The 16,669-nt window shown below is 45.1% G+C and overlaps 1 protein-coding gene across 2 annotated transcripts; it reads left to right on the top strand.

The window, feature by feature from the left end:
- The first annotated feature begins 7,797 nt into the window (after positions 1 to 7,797).
- On the top strand, positions 7,798 to 16,263 carry COMMD2 (COMM domain containing 2). Of its 2 annotated transcripts, none has more exons than XM_084847270.1 (5): positions 7,798 to 7,955; positions 11,387 to 11,464; positions 13,665 to 13,747; positions 14,360 to 14,533; positions 15,736 to 16,263. In XM_084847270.1, exons 1-5 carry the CDS (start codon positions 7,889 to 7,891, stop codon positions 15,931 to 15,933), a joined length of 600 nt encoding a protein of 199 aa, XP_084703396.1. In that variant the 5' UTR covers positions 7,798 to 7,888; the 3' UTR covers positions 15,934 to 16,263. The 2 variants fall into 2 exon arrangements, with proteins under 2 accessions (XP_084703396.1, XP_084703395.1); XM_084847269.1 differs by having other exon boundaries at positions 7,798 to 8,169.
- The last annotated feature ends 406 nt before the right edge of the window (positions 16,264 to 16,669 follow it).

Below are 16,669 nucleotides of genomic sequence, written 5' to 3'. Positions count from 1 at the left end.
TCCTTGGATCCCCAAGTTTCTGAACAACTTTCGCCCAGTCTTGAATCTGCCTTTTTGGGGCAAGGTAATTGAGCGGGTGGTGGCGATGCAGTTGAAGGCACACTTGGAAGAAGCTGGTTATCTAGACCCATTTCAGTTGGGCTTCAGGCTTGGGCATGGGACAGAAATGGCCTTGGTCGCCTTGGTGGATGATATGAGGAGGGCTCTGGATAGGGATGAATACTCCTTCCTTGTTCTCGACCTCTCAGCGGCTTTTGATATCGTTGACCACGGTATCCTCCTGGACCACCTGGAGGGCTTGGGCATTGGAGACACTGTATTACAGTGGTTCCGGTCCTTCCTCTCCAGCAGGTGCCAAAGGGTAGCACTGGGAGAGGAGGTTTCGGACCCATGGCCGCTCACTTGTGGGGTTCCACAGGGTTCCAGACTCTCCCCGATGCTATTTAACATCTATGTGAAGCCGCTGGGGGCTATCATCAGGAGGTTTGGGGTGCGGTGTCATCAGTATGTGGACAATACGCAGCTCTACCTCTTGTTCAAATCTTCACCAAGGTTGGCCACAGAATCCCTGTCCAAATGTCTGGAGACGGAGAGTGGCTGGATGAGGAGGAATAAGCTGAAGCTGAACCCTGACAAGACCAAGGTACTTTTGGTGAGAGACAAGAGGAGGTTGGGGGATGCTGACCTGCTGTTGAATGGGATATGGTTACCCTTGAAAGACCAGGTCCGCAGCTTGGGGGTCATCTTAGACTCCCAGCTGTCCATGGAAGCTCAGGTGTCAGCTGTGAGCCGGACAGCATTGTACCAACTCCATCTGATATGGCGGCTGCGCCCCTACCTTCCCGACAATCTGCTCCCATCATATAGACTCATTTAGACTACTGTAATGCGCTCTACATGGGGTTACCCTTGAAGACCGTTCAGAAGCTGCAGCTGGTACAGAACGCAGCAGCTCGCCTGATTGAAGGCAGCCGCCAGCAAGATCACATCACTCCAGTGCTGAAAGAGCTGCACTGGCTACCAGTTGTTTTCCGGGCCAAATTCAAGGTGTTGGTTTTGACCTTTAAAACCCTATATGGCTTCAGCCCAGCCTATCTCAAGGAGCACCTCCAGCAACACCAGACAGGCCGCTTAACAAGATCAGCCTCGGATGGCCTTCTCTCTGTCCCATCAGCCAGGACAGCTAGGCTGGTGAGGACGAGGGAGAGGGCCTTCTCTGTGGTGGCCCCCACTCTGTGGAACTCCCTCCCTAGAGAACTCCGCCATGCCCCCTCTTTAATGAGCTTCCGCCATGCATTAAAAACATGGTTGTTCAGGCAGGCATTTGGGGTGGGCTAGGGTAATTTTAGAAACATGTTTTTAATGTTGAATTTTATTGTGTAAACTGTTTTTATTGTTGTACATCGCCCAGAGTGGCTGGGTGAGCGATTAATAAATTTAATTAATAAATAAACCTTGGGGTTGTGGTGGACAGTCGATGAAGATGTCAACCCAGGGGTGTGTTTCCATGCTATCAGCTTCACCTGGCTTGCAATTTTGTTGGGATGTTTCCCCAATTGCATCTACTCCTTTTCCAGTTTTCACAGTGCTTATCACTGCTGTAGCCTGGGGCTCTGTGCTGTTTCCACTGAGCTCTAACCAAATTATTTTCTTGATGGCTGGGTGGAGTCTGGGTTGGGTCTGATTACCTCATCTGTGTTCTGCCTCCTGCTCTTGCTGAGTCCCCTCTCCCCATTGATTGACAGAAACATCAATCAATGCTTCCAGGTGGGGTGGGGGGATTGGAAGTGAATGTCATCAGACTGGCTGCTGAACCAATCAGAGAGGCTCTACTCCCCTTGATGGCAATCTTAGGAACACGCCTCATTGACCACAAAGGGGAGTAACTTCTGAGTAGACTTCCCTGATTCCGCCCATTTTTTCCCTTTTCCTCTAGATAGCAGGCTACCACATTAGGAGGTACCCTTAAGGCTATCGCATTAGCAGGCACATGCTAAGTTGCTGTCTCATCACACTATTGCCCAAGTCTTCCATCAATACACATACCCTCCATGTCAGTATGCTGCTGGGACTCTATCACTCAATCACGAAATAGCAGTAACACGCACTTGTGCTATTGCGTGATAGCTCATTACTCCAGGGGTGCCCTGCTGACTCCTGTGGAGGCTTGTTCTGGAAAATGCATGTTAGTGCTATTTCGTGATAGAGTCCTAGCAACATACTGACATGGAGGTTATGCGTATTGATTGAAGTCCTGCACAAAAGTGTGGTAATGAGATAGTGACTTAGCCTGTAATATGAAAACTAGACTATGATGCTTGTGGCATCGTTTCCCTGGTCCAAATGACACAAAGGAATATTGGCCATGGATTCCCCCCACGTGTAGTTCTGGGGAAGCAACCTGAGGTAAACCTTGTTTTCAGGCTGTAATCGGAGTACTTGCTTGCCTGCGATAGCAGGCTTATACGCACTAGTGTTCCAGTGCTTATTTTCAATGATATTTTAAAAGTTGGTCCCTCGGCATCCTGCTCCAAAATGGTGATGAAACTTCTGGAAAACAGGGAAGGAAAGGGTAGGGTCACTGAGGTCACGAGCGACACACCCACAAAGGCCGGGCTACACACCCCATGGGCAGGACTTTGATACCAAACCCCATGTGGTTATGGAAACAGGTCAGTAATGGAGCCGAAGTAGGCTGGAAAACTTGGACTATAACCAGTTTCAGAAGCGGTTTTTCCACGATAAAATGTGGAGCTGGTGCTGAATGGCCATGACGTCATGGAAACAGACCTCACATTGCAGCCAGTTGGAATAAATCGCTGGTGGAAACACAGCCACTGTGTGTGGCCACTGTAAAAAAAGGCAAATTCCATGTTAGGCATAATTAGAAAAAATTGAGAATAAAACTGCCAATATCATACTGCCCTTATACAAATCTATGGTGCGACCACACTTGGAATACTGTGTACGGTTCTGGTCACCACACCTAAAAGATATTGTAGAGCTGGAAAAAGTGCAGAAAAGGGCAACTAAAATGATCAAGGGGTTGGAGCAACTCCCTTATCAGTGAAGGTTACAACAGTGAAAAGAAGGAGGGTAAGGTGAGACATGATAGAGGTCTACAAAATTATGCATGGTGTGGAGAATGTGGATAGGGAGACATTTCTCTCCTCTCAAAATACTAGAACCCAATGGGGTCACATCCCATGAAGCGGAGTATTTCTTCACACAGCACATATTTAACCTATGGAATTTGCTGCCACAGGATGTTGTGATGGCCACCAATTTGGATGGCTTTAAAAGGGTGTTGGACAAATTCCTGGAGGAAAAGGCTATCAATGGCTACTAGTCTTGATGGCTATGTGTGTCTGGTACTGTAGGTAGCAACGAGCCTATGTACACCAGTTGCTGGGGAACATGGGTAGGAAGGTGCTGTTGTGCTCATGTCCTGCTTGTGGGTTCCTGGTTGAAAGCTGGTTGGCCACTGTGTGAACAGAATGCTGAACTAGATGGACCCTTGGTCTGATCCAGCATGGCTCTTCTTAAGTTCTTATCATTATCTTTTGTGCTAATTTATGGACCTGCTATAATAACTCTGAAGGTGTGGATAAAGGTTTTTTTTTTCCAATTACTTCAAATACCTTCTTGTCAGAGCAATTTGATAAAGCAATGACTTTGGGAGGGGGAAGATATCCTGGTGCCACATTGGCACAATGGGTGCTGTATCCTATAACCTCTCGGAGCTGGAGTGGAAGAGAAAATATACCACTCAGAATATCAGAAAAGAGCAGTCATACCCCCCACATCCATGGAAATGCAGCTGATGCCCACGAATCAGAGGCTGTGCTGATGGCGATACCAACATGCCACAGAGACACAGCAGAAACCAATGAACTCTTGATGAGGAGGACATGCTCCTAGGACACCTCCCTGCACCACAGCACACACAATGACACCACACTGCAGTGTGTGCCACCTCTCCATGTTGTTGCCTACTACTGGTTTTTTTTAATTAATTTTTTAATTGTGAAATTTAAACAAAACAAAACCATAACAAGGAAAAAATATAGCTACGTAGATTTGGATATATCAATTTCAATCCATGCACATGAAGTGCATGTGTGTGTTCGTGCGTGCGTATGAATACAGCTTTTTAAGAAATATACATAAACTTCAACAAAGACACACTGAACATCCATGTAAGTACCCATTCATGTGGCATCTATATACCACCTGTTCAAATGTTGAAAGGGTTGTTAGGCCCTCAGTCTTTTGTCTTTTATTACAGCATGTATAATAAGCAGAGGTAATTTTAGTGGCTGCTTAAAATAATTGTTGGATGGTTTGATGGCTGTTGCCTCCTATAAACATGGTTGGAAAATATAAAAGGTAAGTAAATAAACATCATTATTTTGTTTTGAAGGGAGTGGGGGAGCAGACATTTTTCAGAATTGCTCCACATTGTATTTATTTTTGATACACATAGCTAGCCCTCTATATTCTTAAGGCATAAGATGGGGGATACATGGCTCAACAACATGACAAGTGAGAAGGATCTGGGAATTGTTGTTGATCTCAAGCTGAATATGAGCCAACAATGTGATGTGGCTGCAAAGAAGGCAAATGCTCTTTTGGGCTGCATTAACAGAAGCATAGCTTCCAAATCCCGGGAAGTACTAGTTCCCCTCTACTCAGCACTGGTGTCAAGGGCTCCTTGGAGGTCTCTCTCTGTCTAAACCAGTAGCCAGGTCCAGACACAGACAAAGGAATTCCTTTCAAAGCTTTATTCTTCTTTTACAACTTAACAACTATACCGATTGCAACTAGATCTGAGCAGCACAGTACCTATGCCCTAAGTTGGAACAGTTGGTCCCCGTTTGAAAGGGAATTACTGGCAGACCCCTGAACTTAAGGACTAGGGAGAGTCCCACCCCTTTTCCCTTGGAGCCTCTGGGCGCAGCCGTTGTTTGCGCACCAACCTGGCACTACGCTTCCTTTCCGCGCCCTCCATCTGGCGCCGCTCTCTGCGTCTGCGTCGCGCCTCCACCAAGTCTGCTATCTGTGCTTGGTCACTCCCTGGACTTCTAACTAAACTAGGAAAGCTGGTGGGAGGAATCTCCGTCAGCTGTTGGTCCTGGGAAAGAGGAGCGCGCTCCTCTCCCAGGAGCGACTGCTCTTCCTCAGAATCAGAACTACTCTGGGATTCTATGGGCTCAGTGTCCACCCTGACATCTGGTTAGGCCTCAACTGGAGTACTGTGTCCAGTCCTGGGCACCACACTTTAAGAAGCATGCAGACAAAATGGAGAGGGTTCAGAGGAGGGCAACAAAGATGATCAGGGGACTGGAAACAAAGCCCTATGAAGAGAGACTGAAAGAACTGGGCATGTTTAGCCTTCAGAAGAGAAGACTGAGGGGAGATAGGATAGCGCTCTTCAAGTACTTGGAAGGTTGTCACAGAGAGGAAGGCCAGGATCTCTTCTCGATCGTCCCAGAGTGCAGGACACGGAAGAATGGGCTCAAGTTACAGGAAGCCAGATTCCGGCTGAACATCAGGAAAAACTTCCTGACTCTTAGAACAATACGACAATGGAACCAATTCCCTAGGGAGGTGGTGGGCTCTCCCACATTGGAGGCGTTCAAGACGAGGCTGGACAGCCATCTGTCAGGGATGCTCTGACTTGGATTCCTGCATTGAGCAGGGGGTTGGACTCGATGGCCTTGTAGGCCCCTTCCAACCCTACTATTCTATGACTCTATGATATGGCAAAGAACAAGACTGAGGATTGCTGCGTAGTATATCAGCCTGCCCATACTTTAAGATCAAAACGAGAGGCCCTTCTCATTTGCCCACCCATGAGGGCAGTCAGGTGGGTGATCACAAGTGAGAGGGCCTTCTCTGCAGTGGCCCCACACCTTTGGAACAAGTTGCCGTTGGAGGTCTGCCATACTCCTTCATTGCAGGCTTTTAAGAAGGCCTTAAAAACATATTATTTTACTGTGGCCTTCTCTTGATAAGACTGCTGTTGTTGCTGGTACTGCCGTTATCATTATTGCTGATTTTATTGTTGGCTTTTATTGTTGTTTTTACCACTTTTAATAACTGTTTTTTATGTGTTTTACTGCTGTAAGCCGCCTTGGGAGGGCTTCTGCCTTGAAAGAAGGCCAAGAAATGTTTTAAACAAACAAATAAATAATAAATAGCTGTTTTTTTAAAGTTTTTGTTTGGTTTTTTGTTCTGTCTTTTCAGCCAGTCCAAGCAATATAAATGCACCCGTTCGCACCCACGCTATTAGTGCTGTGATAGAACTGCCCCAAGTGTGGATACTCCCCCAATGAATCAGTGGCTAAACTGAGGGGGGAAGTTACAGGTCCAACACTTGCTGCGATTAAACATTAATTTTTAATGTTTATTTCATTTTTTACAAGAAACTTAACAAGATGTAGTTATTGCCAGGGCCAGCCCAAGACATTTTGCTGTCCAAGGCAGAGCACTGGATGCTCCTCTCCCCTCATCTCCTTCGACAGCAATCCTATGGTTACAGACGGCCATAGGGTACGCGCTATTCCGGGAACCGACCTCGGAGCCCGCGCTCCGAGGTCGGTTCCCGGAAATCTGACCTCCATCCTTGTCCGCCCTGCTAAGCCCCATCCTCCGCACTCGGAAGACAAGCGCAGACTGAAAAGGGGCAGGGCTGGGGGGCGTTCCAGGGCAAGGAGACCGGGGCTGTGCGTACAACACATCCTATGTGTTGTACGGCATCTTCCTCTCCCGGTTGGCCCCCCACTCCACTGGACAGCCAAAAACGGCTGTCTAGCAAAAAAGAGCAAGGCAGGAGAGGCACAGAGGAAACGATCCCCCTGTGCCTCTCCTGCCTTGCTTTGGATAGGCGGTCGCCCCCGAGGGCAGAGGCGGCCGCCTATCTAGTTAGGATTTTACCGTAAATTAAGCCTTAGACAGCACAGATGTTTACCTGAGAAAACTCCTGAGAGTGCAATCCTATGCAGGTTTAGACAGAAAAAGTCCTCCAGTTCCCAGCATGCCCCAACCAGCATGCTGGGAGTTGTAGGACTTTTTTCTGTCTAAACCTGCATAGGATTGCACGCTCAGACATGTTGCTTCAGGATCCTGCACTCTGCACATGCACTGAGACAGCCTGTTCCTTATTATTACAAGTTGATATCTTTTGCTGCGCTCACTCCCGATTCTAAAAACTAGCTGAGGAGTGCAACGGAAGGGTCACCTTAGGGAAGGCGTGGACAGACTTCAAGCCCGCCGGATCACCTTTGTGCCTTACTAGAACCCTGAGATTCGCCAACCGAAGCCTGGTGCAAAAGACACTCACTTAAAATCAAGGAATTCTGAGCCCAGGAATTCGTTTCGAGAACCGAATGGAACTGAAAATCCACCCCTGGTTACCCTACGCTTATTTCGGCAGCGTGCTTTTGCGTGGGAGAGGAGTGATTCTGTTAGTGCTAGTGCTAAGCAGCTGGGAATCAGAACGCCTTGGTGATCTACTGCCAACCACCTAGAGATGTGCCAGCAGATCCCGACCCACCTTCTGCCCACGCCTGCCTTAGGGGCCCAAGAATGTCTCTGCCGTTGTCAGAGCGCGCTACCCCATCCTGCGGCTTCACCGCAAGCTACTACGGCAGCGGCGTCGCGACCCTGCGGCGGAAGAGCGAGGGGACCAGGCCCGGCAGCCCCACGCTGAGCGCCTCGCCTTCCGACGCGGAAAGAATCGGCGCGGGAACGTTGGGCGCGGGAGCGGCTCCTCCGGCGGGCAGCTGTCGCCGTGACGCCGCGTGGCGGAAGGGAGCTTCCGCCTGCCGCGCCGCGAAGCCGGGAGGCGTCGGCTTCGGTCGGCGGGGGCCGCTGAGCGAGGAAGATGCTGCTGGTGCTGTCGGAGGAGCACAAGGAGCACCTGGGCTTCCTTCCCCGGGTGGAGAGCGCAGGTACGAGCGAGCGGGCCGCTTGCCTCGCCCGCCCCGGGCCTGCGGAGGAAGCCCCAGGGGAGCGTCCCCTTCGCGTAGATGCCCGCGTCTGCGTATCTTCCTCCGCGATGGGTTCATGGGGGTGCCCAGAAGGCCAGGCGATGCTGCCCTCTCTGTCCTCGGGCTCTTGCCAGGCCCCTGCCACAACACAGCCCGAACGCGTGCTTACTCGGAAGTAAGTCTCGCCGCGTTCAGTGGGGCTTCCTCCCCGGTCGGGGTTGGATCCAGACTTGGCCAGAGTCGACCCACTGAAACTAATGGGATCTGAGTTAGTCATGACTAACTTGGCCCATTGAGTTCAGTGGGTCTACTCAAAGCATGACGAAGTCTGTACCCAACCCAGTGTGCTTAGGATTGCAGTCTAGCAGTGCAATCCTACGTATGTCTATATTATTATTATTACTACTACTACTACTACTACATTTATATCCCGCCCTTTTCACTCTTGCAAGGAACCCAAGGCAGCTTTCAAGGGTCCTCCTCACCATTTTATCCTCATAATAATCCTGTGAGTTTAGGTTAGGCTGAGAGTCAGTGACTATTCAGAACTAAGTCCCATGTGTTTATTAATATATTTATATATGGCTTAATATAATGAAATCTCCAAGTCCCATTGAATTTAGTGGGACTTGCTCCCAGGTAAGCATGTAACTTACCTGGGATTGTAACTTAAAAGAGTCAACCCTTCATGGCCAGCAGGTTTAGGGTGCAATCCTACGGGTATCCAATGCAGAGCAGGAGGTGCTTTGTGCCTCCTGCTCTGCATTTTAGCAAGACCCGTTTAGCGGAGGCTTTTGGGGACCCACACAGAAGGAGGCTGGGGATGGCTGGGGATTCCTCATCTCTGTGCTCCATTTTGTGAGTGGAGTGGTAGCCGGCGCAGTTCTCTCCACACTGGCTACAAAAGGGCAGGGAGTGCAGTTTCCTGGCCCCCAGCTCCGTGCCCTGTGTACAAGCTCAGAGCCAGGAAACTGATCAATCCTATGGCCCCCCAGACACTGTCTATGGTTCACAGGATTGCTCCATTAGTCACTACTGCAGGCAAAAGTGTTTATGCCACATTGATACATTTGTGCATTATTTTCTCACAGTACCACATTATATATTTAATAGAAATCATTATTGGTTTCTCAATGAAGTTTTCAGTGTGTTTAGGATTGGGGCCTACCTAAAGCTAGACTGCTGTGCCATTGCTCCTGCTCTTCCCCCACCCCCTCAGTATTTCTGTGATGTAGATCCAGTTCATTAGTGTCCACCTGCGTGTGTGTGGTAATGCTGAGTGTGAACGGGCTATTGGGGAAACATGTAGAGATGTGGGTCATTAGCAGCCACATGTCCCCTGTACTAGCTTGTTAGGTCTTTAGCCACTACATTACAGTAGTTTCATTGGTGTAGTAACAAAACAAAGAAAACCTTTCTTTACGATTACAAGACCAGAAACTTAGAATGTATGCTCTGATTTAACGTGCATTAATTTCTGCTTACCACTCTGGCAATAATTAACTGTACTTGCAATCAAGGTGGTAAAAGGATTTTCTTGCTGCTTTGATTTTTCTTGTAATTTTTTTTTATTTTTAAAACCAGCAGGAAAAAAGGAAAACAGCAGCAATTTTAGACACACACAGTCCCTTCCAAAAAACCAAGGAGGCAAACCTTAAAAAGGTGCTGAAGACCATGTTTGCTGAGGCATAATAATAACAAATAATAAGTGTAGTGCATTTGTAAATAACTAACACAGTTTTCTTCAACACATTTTGCTGCCTCTTCTGTTTTTTTAAAGCCTCTGCATTTTCAGGGATTGTCATAATATTTCAGGGATCTTAGCAGTATTGTTTCTTTCTGATATTCAGTTGCCAGAATTCTCCGACCATAAATCGAGCGATGAAAGTGTATAAAACAGTGTTTTTAAAAAGATATTGTAAAGCTGGAGAAAGTGCAGAAAAGTGCAACTAAGATGAACAAGGGGCTGGAGCATCTCCCCAATGAGAGAAGGTTACAACAGATGGGATTGTTTAGCTTGGATAAATGGAGGGTAAAGGGAGACACGATAGAGGTCTACAAAATTATGCATGGTGTGGAGAATGTGGATAGGGAGACATCTCTCTCCCTCTCTCAAAATACTAGAACCCAATGGGGTCACATCCCATGAAGTGGATTCGTGGGAGATTCAGGACAGATAAAAGGAAGTATTTCTTCACACAGTGCATAGTTAAACTGTGGAATTTGCTACCTCAAGATGTAGCAGGCCACCAATGTGGATGGCTTTAGAAGGGGATTGGACACATTCCTGGAGGAAAAGGCTATCAATGGCTACTAGTCCTGATGGCTATGTGCTACCTCCAGTACCAGAGGCAGTGAGCCTATGTACACCAGTTGCTGGGGAACATGGGTGGGAGGGTGCTGTTGCGCTCATGTCCTGCTTGTGGGTTCCTGGTCGACAGCTGGTTGGCTGCTGTGTGAATGGAATGCTGGAGTAGATGGACCCTTGGTCTGATCCAGCATGGCTCTTCTGATGTTCATATCTAATGTGTTGCTGAAACTCTTGAAATTATTATGAGATACTGAACTCCATGGCACATGTAGATTAAATGTTGTTCTGGCACTCCATACTATTTTGCTGGTCCTGCCCACTTTCACCAGTATGACCTGGTTTGCACGTAATGACAAATCGTTTAACCATGGTTTGTTGAATTACGGGTTGTCGTTACGTGCAAGCTCGGAACTGTGGGGTGTTAACCATGAACAACCCATGAAGAGAACCCATGGTTTGTTGTTGGGTTGTAAAATGTAGGGTGTTTAAACCATGGGTTGTCATTACATGCAAATGCAGAATCGGTTGTTCATGGGTTGTTTTGCCAGGCTACAGATGCAGTGGGCAAGAGCAGTAAAAAAAACACAGCCTCTTTACATGCCAGTATTACAGAGCTGCAAAGACAGTTGGGATACAGAGGGGGAGCAGGCGAAGGAGAAGGGAAACAAACAACCCAGGGACTGAGAAAACAAACCATGGTTTGTTCAATCTTCTGCCAGACAAACTCTGGTAGGGCAACAAACCATGGGTTAGCATTGCAACCCAGAGTTCACAACCCAACAACAAACCATGGGTTCTCTTCCTGGGTTGTTCATGGTTAACAACACATAGTTAAACCATAGTACAGTGTTCACACATGACAACTCATGATTCAGCAACAACCTATAATTCAGTGACAACCCATACTCTGGGTTGTTGTTACATGCTAACCTGCCATTGGTTTACAATCTACAGTGGACTGAGATATGCTTTATTATATTGGGCTACGTCCAAGAGAGTCTGTTTTCTATGAAAAACTTTCTATGACCAAGCCATAATGTAGTCACTTGGGTCTGAAAATTATTCTTCTTTCTTTTTTCAGTTGTCAGTGAATTTGGTCGTATCGCTATGGAGTTCTTAAGAAAAGGCACAAACCCAAAAATCTATGAAGGAGCAGCAAGTAAGAATAAGAGGAGTGTGGCTGAAGGGCAGAACTTTTATAGGAGCTTGATAATACTGGCTGAATTGATGCCTTGCTGTAGGCATAGGCCTTGTTCAGATGTAATGATAGTAGTCCAATAAACTAGGAATAAGATTTGTGCCCAGGCTGAAGGTAGTTTCATATCTTAGTTTGTAAGCAAGGCTTAAACCACAGCTTCCTGGTTTGGATGGCACAGGAAAACTAGAATATCAGCGCCAAAACTAGTTTTAAAAGCTACAATTTCAGCGCCAAAACTGAGCATGGGTGGAAAAGAGGAAAGGGAAGCTGTGGAGGGAGAGCATGGAAACAAAGCTCATTCTCAGCCTGAAAAAAACATGGTTTATCAGACTGAACCAGGCCTAATTCAGCCTTATAAATAAGCCCCCAAACGTTACCAGCCTGCAGGTTTTTTTACTAGCCTGCTAAGGGTTGGCGGAGGAGGGACAGAGACCTGCATTTTTACACTGTGTGTGCGGAGGGGGCTTCCTTCCTCCAGCAGGGTGCAGAGGAGGGACAGGACACTTCATCCCTCCTCTGTCAGCCTTCTAACGACTGCATGCAGTTCCTGGTCATCTATGGCTGCCAGGCTAGTGCTTAAATACAACGTTAACCTAACATGTTCTGTGTGTTATGGAACATCAAAACAAATTCTTTAAATTCCTTTGGAGCAAGTGCAATCTTGTAATGTGCTGAAAGGACAGATGCAGTTTGGAAAGTTAATCGTTTTAATGCATTCCTGCTTCGCTTATCTCCTAGTCTTAAAAAAAAACTTCTATTTTTACTCATGTAGTTATTGTGTGGGCAAGAACTGAAGGAGCAAAGGAAGCTTTGCAGAGGCAGAACAAAACTGGGTTTGGGTTCTGATCCTGAAATATTTATAAATAGTAAGGGGTGTGAGCATGTATACGTATTGTCAAGATCTTAGTCTCTTCTAATTATTACAAAGTAGCAACATGGTTGAAATAACTTCTTGTACTGTTGTCAAGCTTCTTCACTTGCATAAGCTCAGTTGAAATGAATCAAGGTTTCATTGTTCAGCAGTTTCAGGATTGGCTCTATGTAGGCAATCTATGTATTCAGAAAAAGCACATGGCACAGACCTGGCACTGACCCCATGAGAATCTAGATGGGGAACAGTGGTATATTTGATTGCTTCCTGTGTAAAACAGCTCTCTGCATGAAGAAAACTAGGATAAGTTAGAGCCCTTCTGCCTGACCTACTAGTTTTCCACAGGCATGGAACATTTGGTATGGGGAAGCATTATTTATTCATTTAAATTATTTTTATCCTCTTCCACAACCAAAAAAGGATGGCTTACAATCAGTAGCCAAAAAGACAGTCCCTCCCTGCAGGCTTACAATCTAAAAAGACAAGACAAACAAGGAAAAATGGGAAGGAAATGGGCAAATTAAGTAGAATGTCTCTCATCTCCTGCGGGCCAGGGCAGTCCAGCTAGAGCAGGCCCTGATGTTCCCTTTGCCTGCTCGTCTCCCTCGCTCCTTCTTCTTTCCCACAGGGCAGTTGATGTCAGTTAGCCATCAGGATGCGGGGTGGGGGATCCAACTCAAGCAGGCCTTGATGTTTCCTTTACCTGCTCCTGTCTCTCTCAATTCATCATGCTATCCCCAATCTGCGTTTACTTTTCTGAATGACCCTGAATTAATTAAAAAAAAAAAGCCGCTTATTTACATTTTTGACCCAGTTCACACGTAATGGCAGCAAATCAGGTGTTAACCCATGGGTTGCATGCCACTGCCATTCTAAATATGTAACTTCTGAGTCACTTGATCAGAGATTGTTTCATGATGTGTGAACCCAGACATTATGGGTTAGTCATGGATTAAACAACCCAAAGTTAATCTACAATTAGTGGTTAATTAACCCACCATTTGCTGGCATTACGTGTGAACGGGGCCATTTTCTGATAGATTCTGAAAAGTTGGCAAGGGTTTAGCCTAGGCTTCTAGGCTTCATTACTGTTAACCATATACATATTGTTAAATATATACAAACAGTGCAAGCATATGCAGAGTTCAACCGGATTTACTCCTGAATAAGTGTACTGAGGTTTGCAAACTGAGCTTTTTTCATTAGAGATTATTAGCTTGTATATCATAATGGATCGGTCCCCAGGTAACATATCCATGTGCTGTATCTTTTTGATGTTTTTCTTTCCAGGAAAGCTTAATGTTAGTAGTGAGACAATTCAGCATGGAGTAGAGGGATTAACATATCTTCTCACTGAGAGCTCAAAACTCCTGGTAAGCATAATTCAGAACATTCTATGTAGTGAAAGGCAAATCTTTGAGACTTTTTTTTTTAATTAAAAAGATATGGTGTTTCAGATAAAATCCACAAAGATGTGGTGTTTCAGATGAAAGCTCTTTGGAATCCCATTAAGCTCTCATGCTGACGGAACTGCTTCTTTCAGTAGAACAGGGAGGGTTGATTCCCCCTCCCCCCTGCATACCCTCAAAATCTGCTGCAGAGGATCAGGGGGCCGCCTGGAGTAGATTTTCGGGTGGCGTGGGAGGCTGTAGTGGGGAAGAGAGAAGATAAAGTCCTGTTGCATGAGCAGATTTTAACTCACATGACACTGTATTTCATCCAGAAAAATTAGCAGAAAATCCTCTGTTTTGGTGCATCTACCATGAAGAGTTGCCTTTTTTTTACCAGCTCCTTCTCCCGTGGCTTTAATGTCAGGTGTGAATGTTAACCTCCATGCTGTCAAAAATGTCACCTGCTGATTTCTACAGATCAAGCTTATTTCACTGTAGGAAATGTGATCTTTACGGCTGTTAACACAGAGACTGAGAGCAAGTAAAACAATAGATGCAGTTAACTCACACATTATTCTTACTGTTACTTTTTAGATATCTGAGATGGATTTCCAAGACTCTGTACTTATATTAGGATTCTCTGAAGATCTGAATACCTTATTACTTCAGCTATATCTTGACAACAGGAAGGAGATCAGAAGTATTCTGAGTGAACTAGCCCCAAAACTTCCCAGTTATCACAGTCTTGAATGGAGACTAGATGTGCAGGTAAAGGCACAGATCCTTAATAGATACTCACATACTTGTTTTAGTTTGTCACAGCACACACAAATTGTCAAACAAGTTATAATGCTTTAATTGATAGAGGCAGTAGTAATATTATTCAGACATTGCTTTGCATACGATTATTCAAAATAGGGCACAAGAAAGTGCTCTGTGTAGTTATGCAATTATTTGCCAGTACAGTGCAGCCTACTTAAGCTTCTATGTACTTCATAGCTGTGGCTTCATATTAAAGGGATCCTCTTGTAAATTTTCCACCTCTGTATCAGTACTAGCTCAGCCAGTACAACAATACTTTGTTACAGACAAATGTATTGACATTTTATTCAAATTACAACATTTATTTTGAAACAGCAAATCGTTGCTAAGAGTTAAAAAAATCTGTTAAAAAAATTCAATAGTAAGCTATTGAAAATATAGCTGAATTAAAAATGTAAACACAGTATCTAAGAAATAAGGCTGGCTTTAACAAGATCAATAAAAGGTGAAATATGCAGGCTAGTCTCATAATAAAAATCAGCAACTAAATTGTTTGGCAGGATACATCACATACATGTGTGCATATGTGCACACCAACAGACACCATAAAGCTGCATGCTCAGGTATGGGAAAAAATTCCCCAAGAGTCACAGCCTTCAAAGCCCCAGGCAGTTCCATGCCTACACAGGTTTTTTTTTTTTTTCAAGAAACAGGGTGTAATTTCCCTCAGATTGTCTCCCCCTCCTCCTGGCCCCAAGTTCTTCTTCCTGTCTACTTCCTGTAACAGGCCACATAACAACATGCAGCCAATTATGAAGCTGCGGCTACTATGACTGGTGAGGACAGGTGAGGGGAGAGCTTTTTTTTTTTTTTTTTAATCAGTGGGCCAGCTTGCAGCCTTACCTAAGCTGACTTTAGTTGTAGGCCAGCAATTGCCAATGAACAGCACTGATATATTTTAGGTGCTTTTGAAAATTCATCCTGCTTCTCCCATACCAGAAGATGCCTGCCAAGGAGGATTTATGGTGAATTAGTCAGGCCCAAAGAGCAACACTAGGTACCAGGAAATTAAAATATGTACCTGTGCAATAGGTACATATCTTTGTGTATATGCTGTTATATTATGAATGCTGTGAATTAGAAATAGGATTCCGTTGGTATTCTTAGCTCTACGTTATTAACTTTTTCCCGCCTCACCTTTTAAATAGCTTGCCAGCAGAAGTCTGAGACAACAAATTAAGCCAGCTGTGACTCTGAAGCTACACCTTAACCAGGATGGAAATCAAACTACCAAAGTATTACAAACTGATCCTGCTACATTGCTCCACCTTATTCAGCAGCTGGAACAAGCTTTGGGAGAAATGAAAACTAATCACTGTAGACGAATAGTGCGCAACATCAAATAGCTCTTGTCCTCTCAGTAAACTTACGGAATTATGGAAAACAGCATCGCAGAACAGCAGTGCATTTGGAGCAGTCAAAACACTTTCATGGGCCAGGATCATGACACAAAGTTTACAGACTGAATTTGGTTGGTGCTAAAATACTGCCAGATGCAAGGTAGAATAATTGTCAAACTTTAACCCAGCATAAATAAATTAGTTGATTATGTGAGCTTTTCTGGTCTTATACGTAGCTGCCTTTTGCCTGTCATAAAGCCCTGTTTATTGTGTGGTGACCAAACATTTTTCTTAATCTTTTTCTGATCTGTAAGGATAAAGAAACACATACAGTAATATTTTATTTGTCTGTTTTCTTGCAATTACTCTATTATTGTTGGGGAAGCTGCTACTCAGTGATATAGAGAAGACCTTATTCATGCCGTAACTACTTTTTGATGTTATTGTGTAAAAGGAACAACAGCAACATATGGCAAAAATTGTTGTGTTAAAATAAGTAACAATTTTTGATTCACACAAGATGTTTCTACACATGAGCTGTCTTGAATGAATGCCCTTGGATAACATACTTTTTACAAGTTTCCTATTTTAATATTGTATTCCAATGGTGGGAACTGCTAGTTTTATACCAACACCACATTATTCAAACAAGTGCATGGGCAAGGCAGTTCAGACTGCTTACAAATAGAAGAAAATGTATGAATCAAAGCAGGTTAAACAAAATTACAGAAAACCATATTTG

The sequence above is a fragment of the Heloderma suspectum genome, chromosome 3 (assembly GCF_057233095.1).
Source record: "Heloderma suspectum isolate Gila_16-S chromosome 3, 16-S_ref, whole genome shotgun sequence".
NCBI classification, from domain to species: Eukaryota; Metazoa; Chordata; class Lepidosauria; order Squamata; family Helodermatidae; genus Heloderma; species Heloderma suspectum.
Note: the sequence above shows the minus strand (reverse complement) of the source record. Positions and strands in the feature narration are given on the sequence as shown.

Coding starts and splice junctions, on each gene's coding strand:
- COMMD2 (XM_084847269.1), top strand. CDS start 8,034: ATGCCCGCGTCTGCGTATCTTCCTCCGCGATGGGTTCATGGGGGTGCC. Junction 11,465..13,664: donor AATCTATGAAGGAGCAGCAA/GTAAGAATAAGA, acceptor TTTTCTTTCCAG/GAAAGCTTAATGTTAGTAGT. Junction 13,748..14,359: donor CTGAGAGCTCAAAACTCCTG/GTAAGCATAATT, acceptor GTTACTTTTTAG/ATATCTGAGATGGATTTCCA.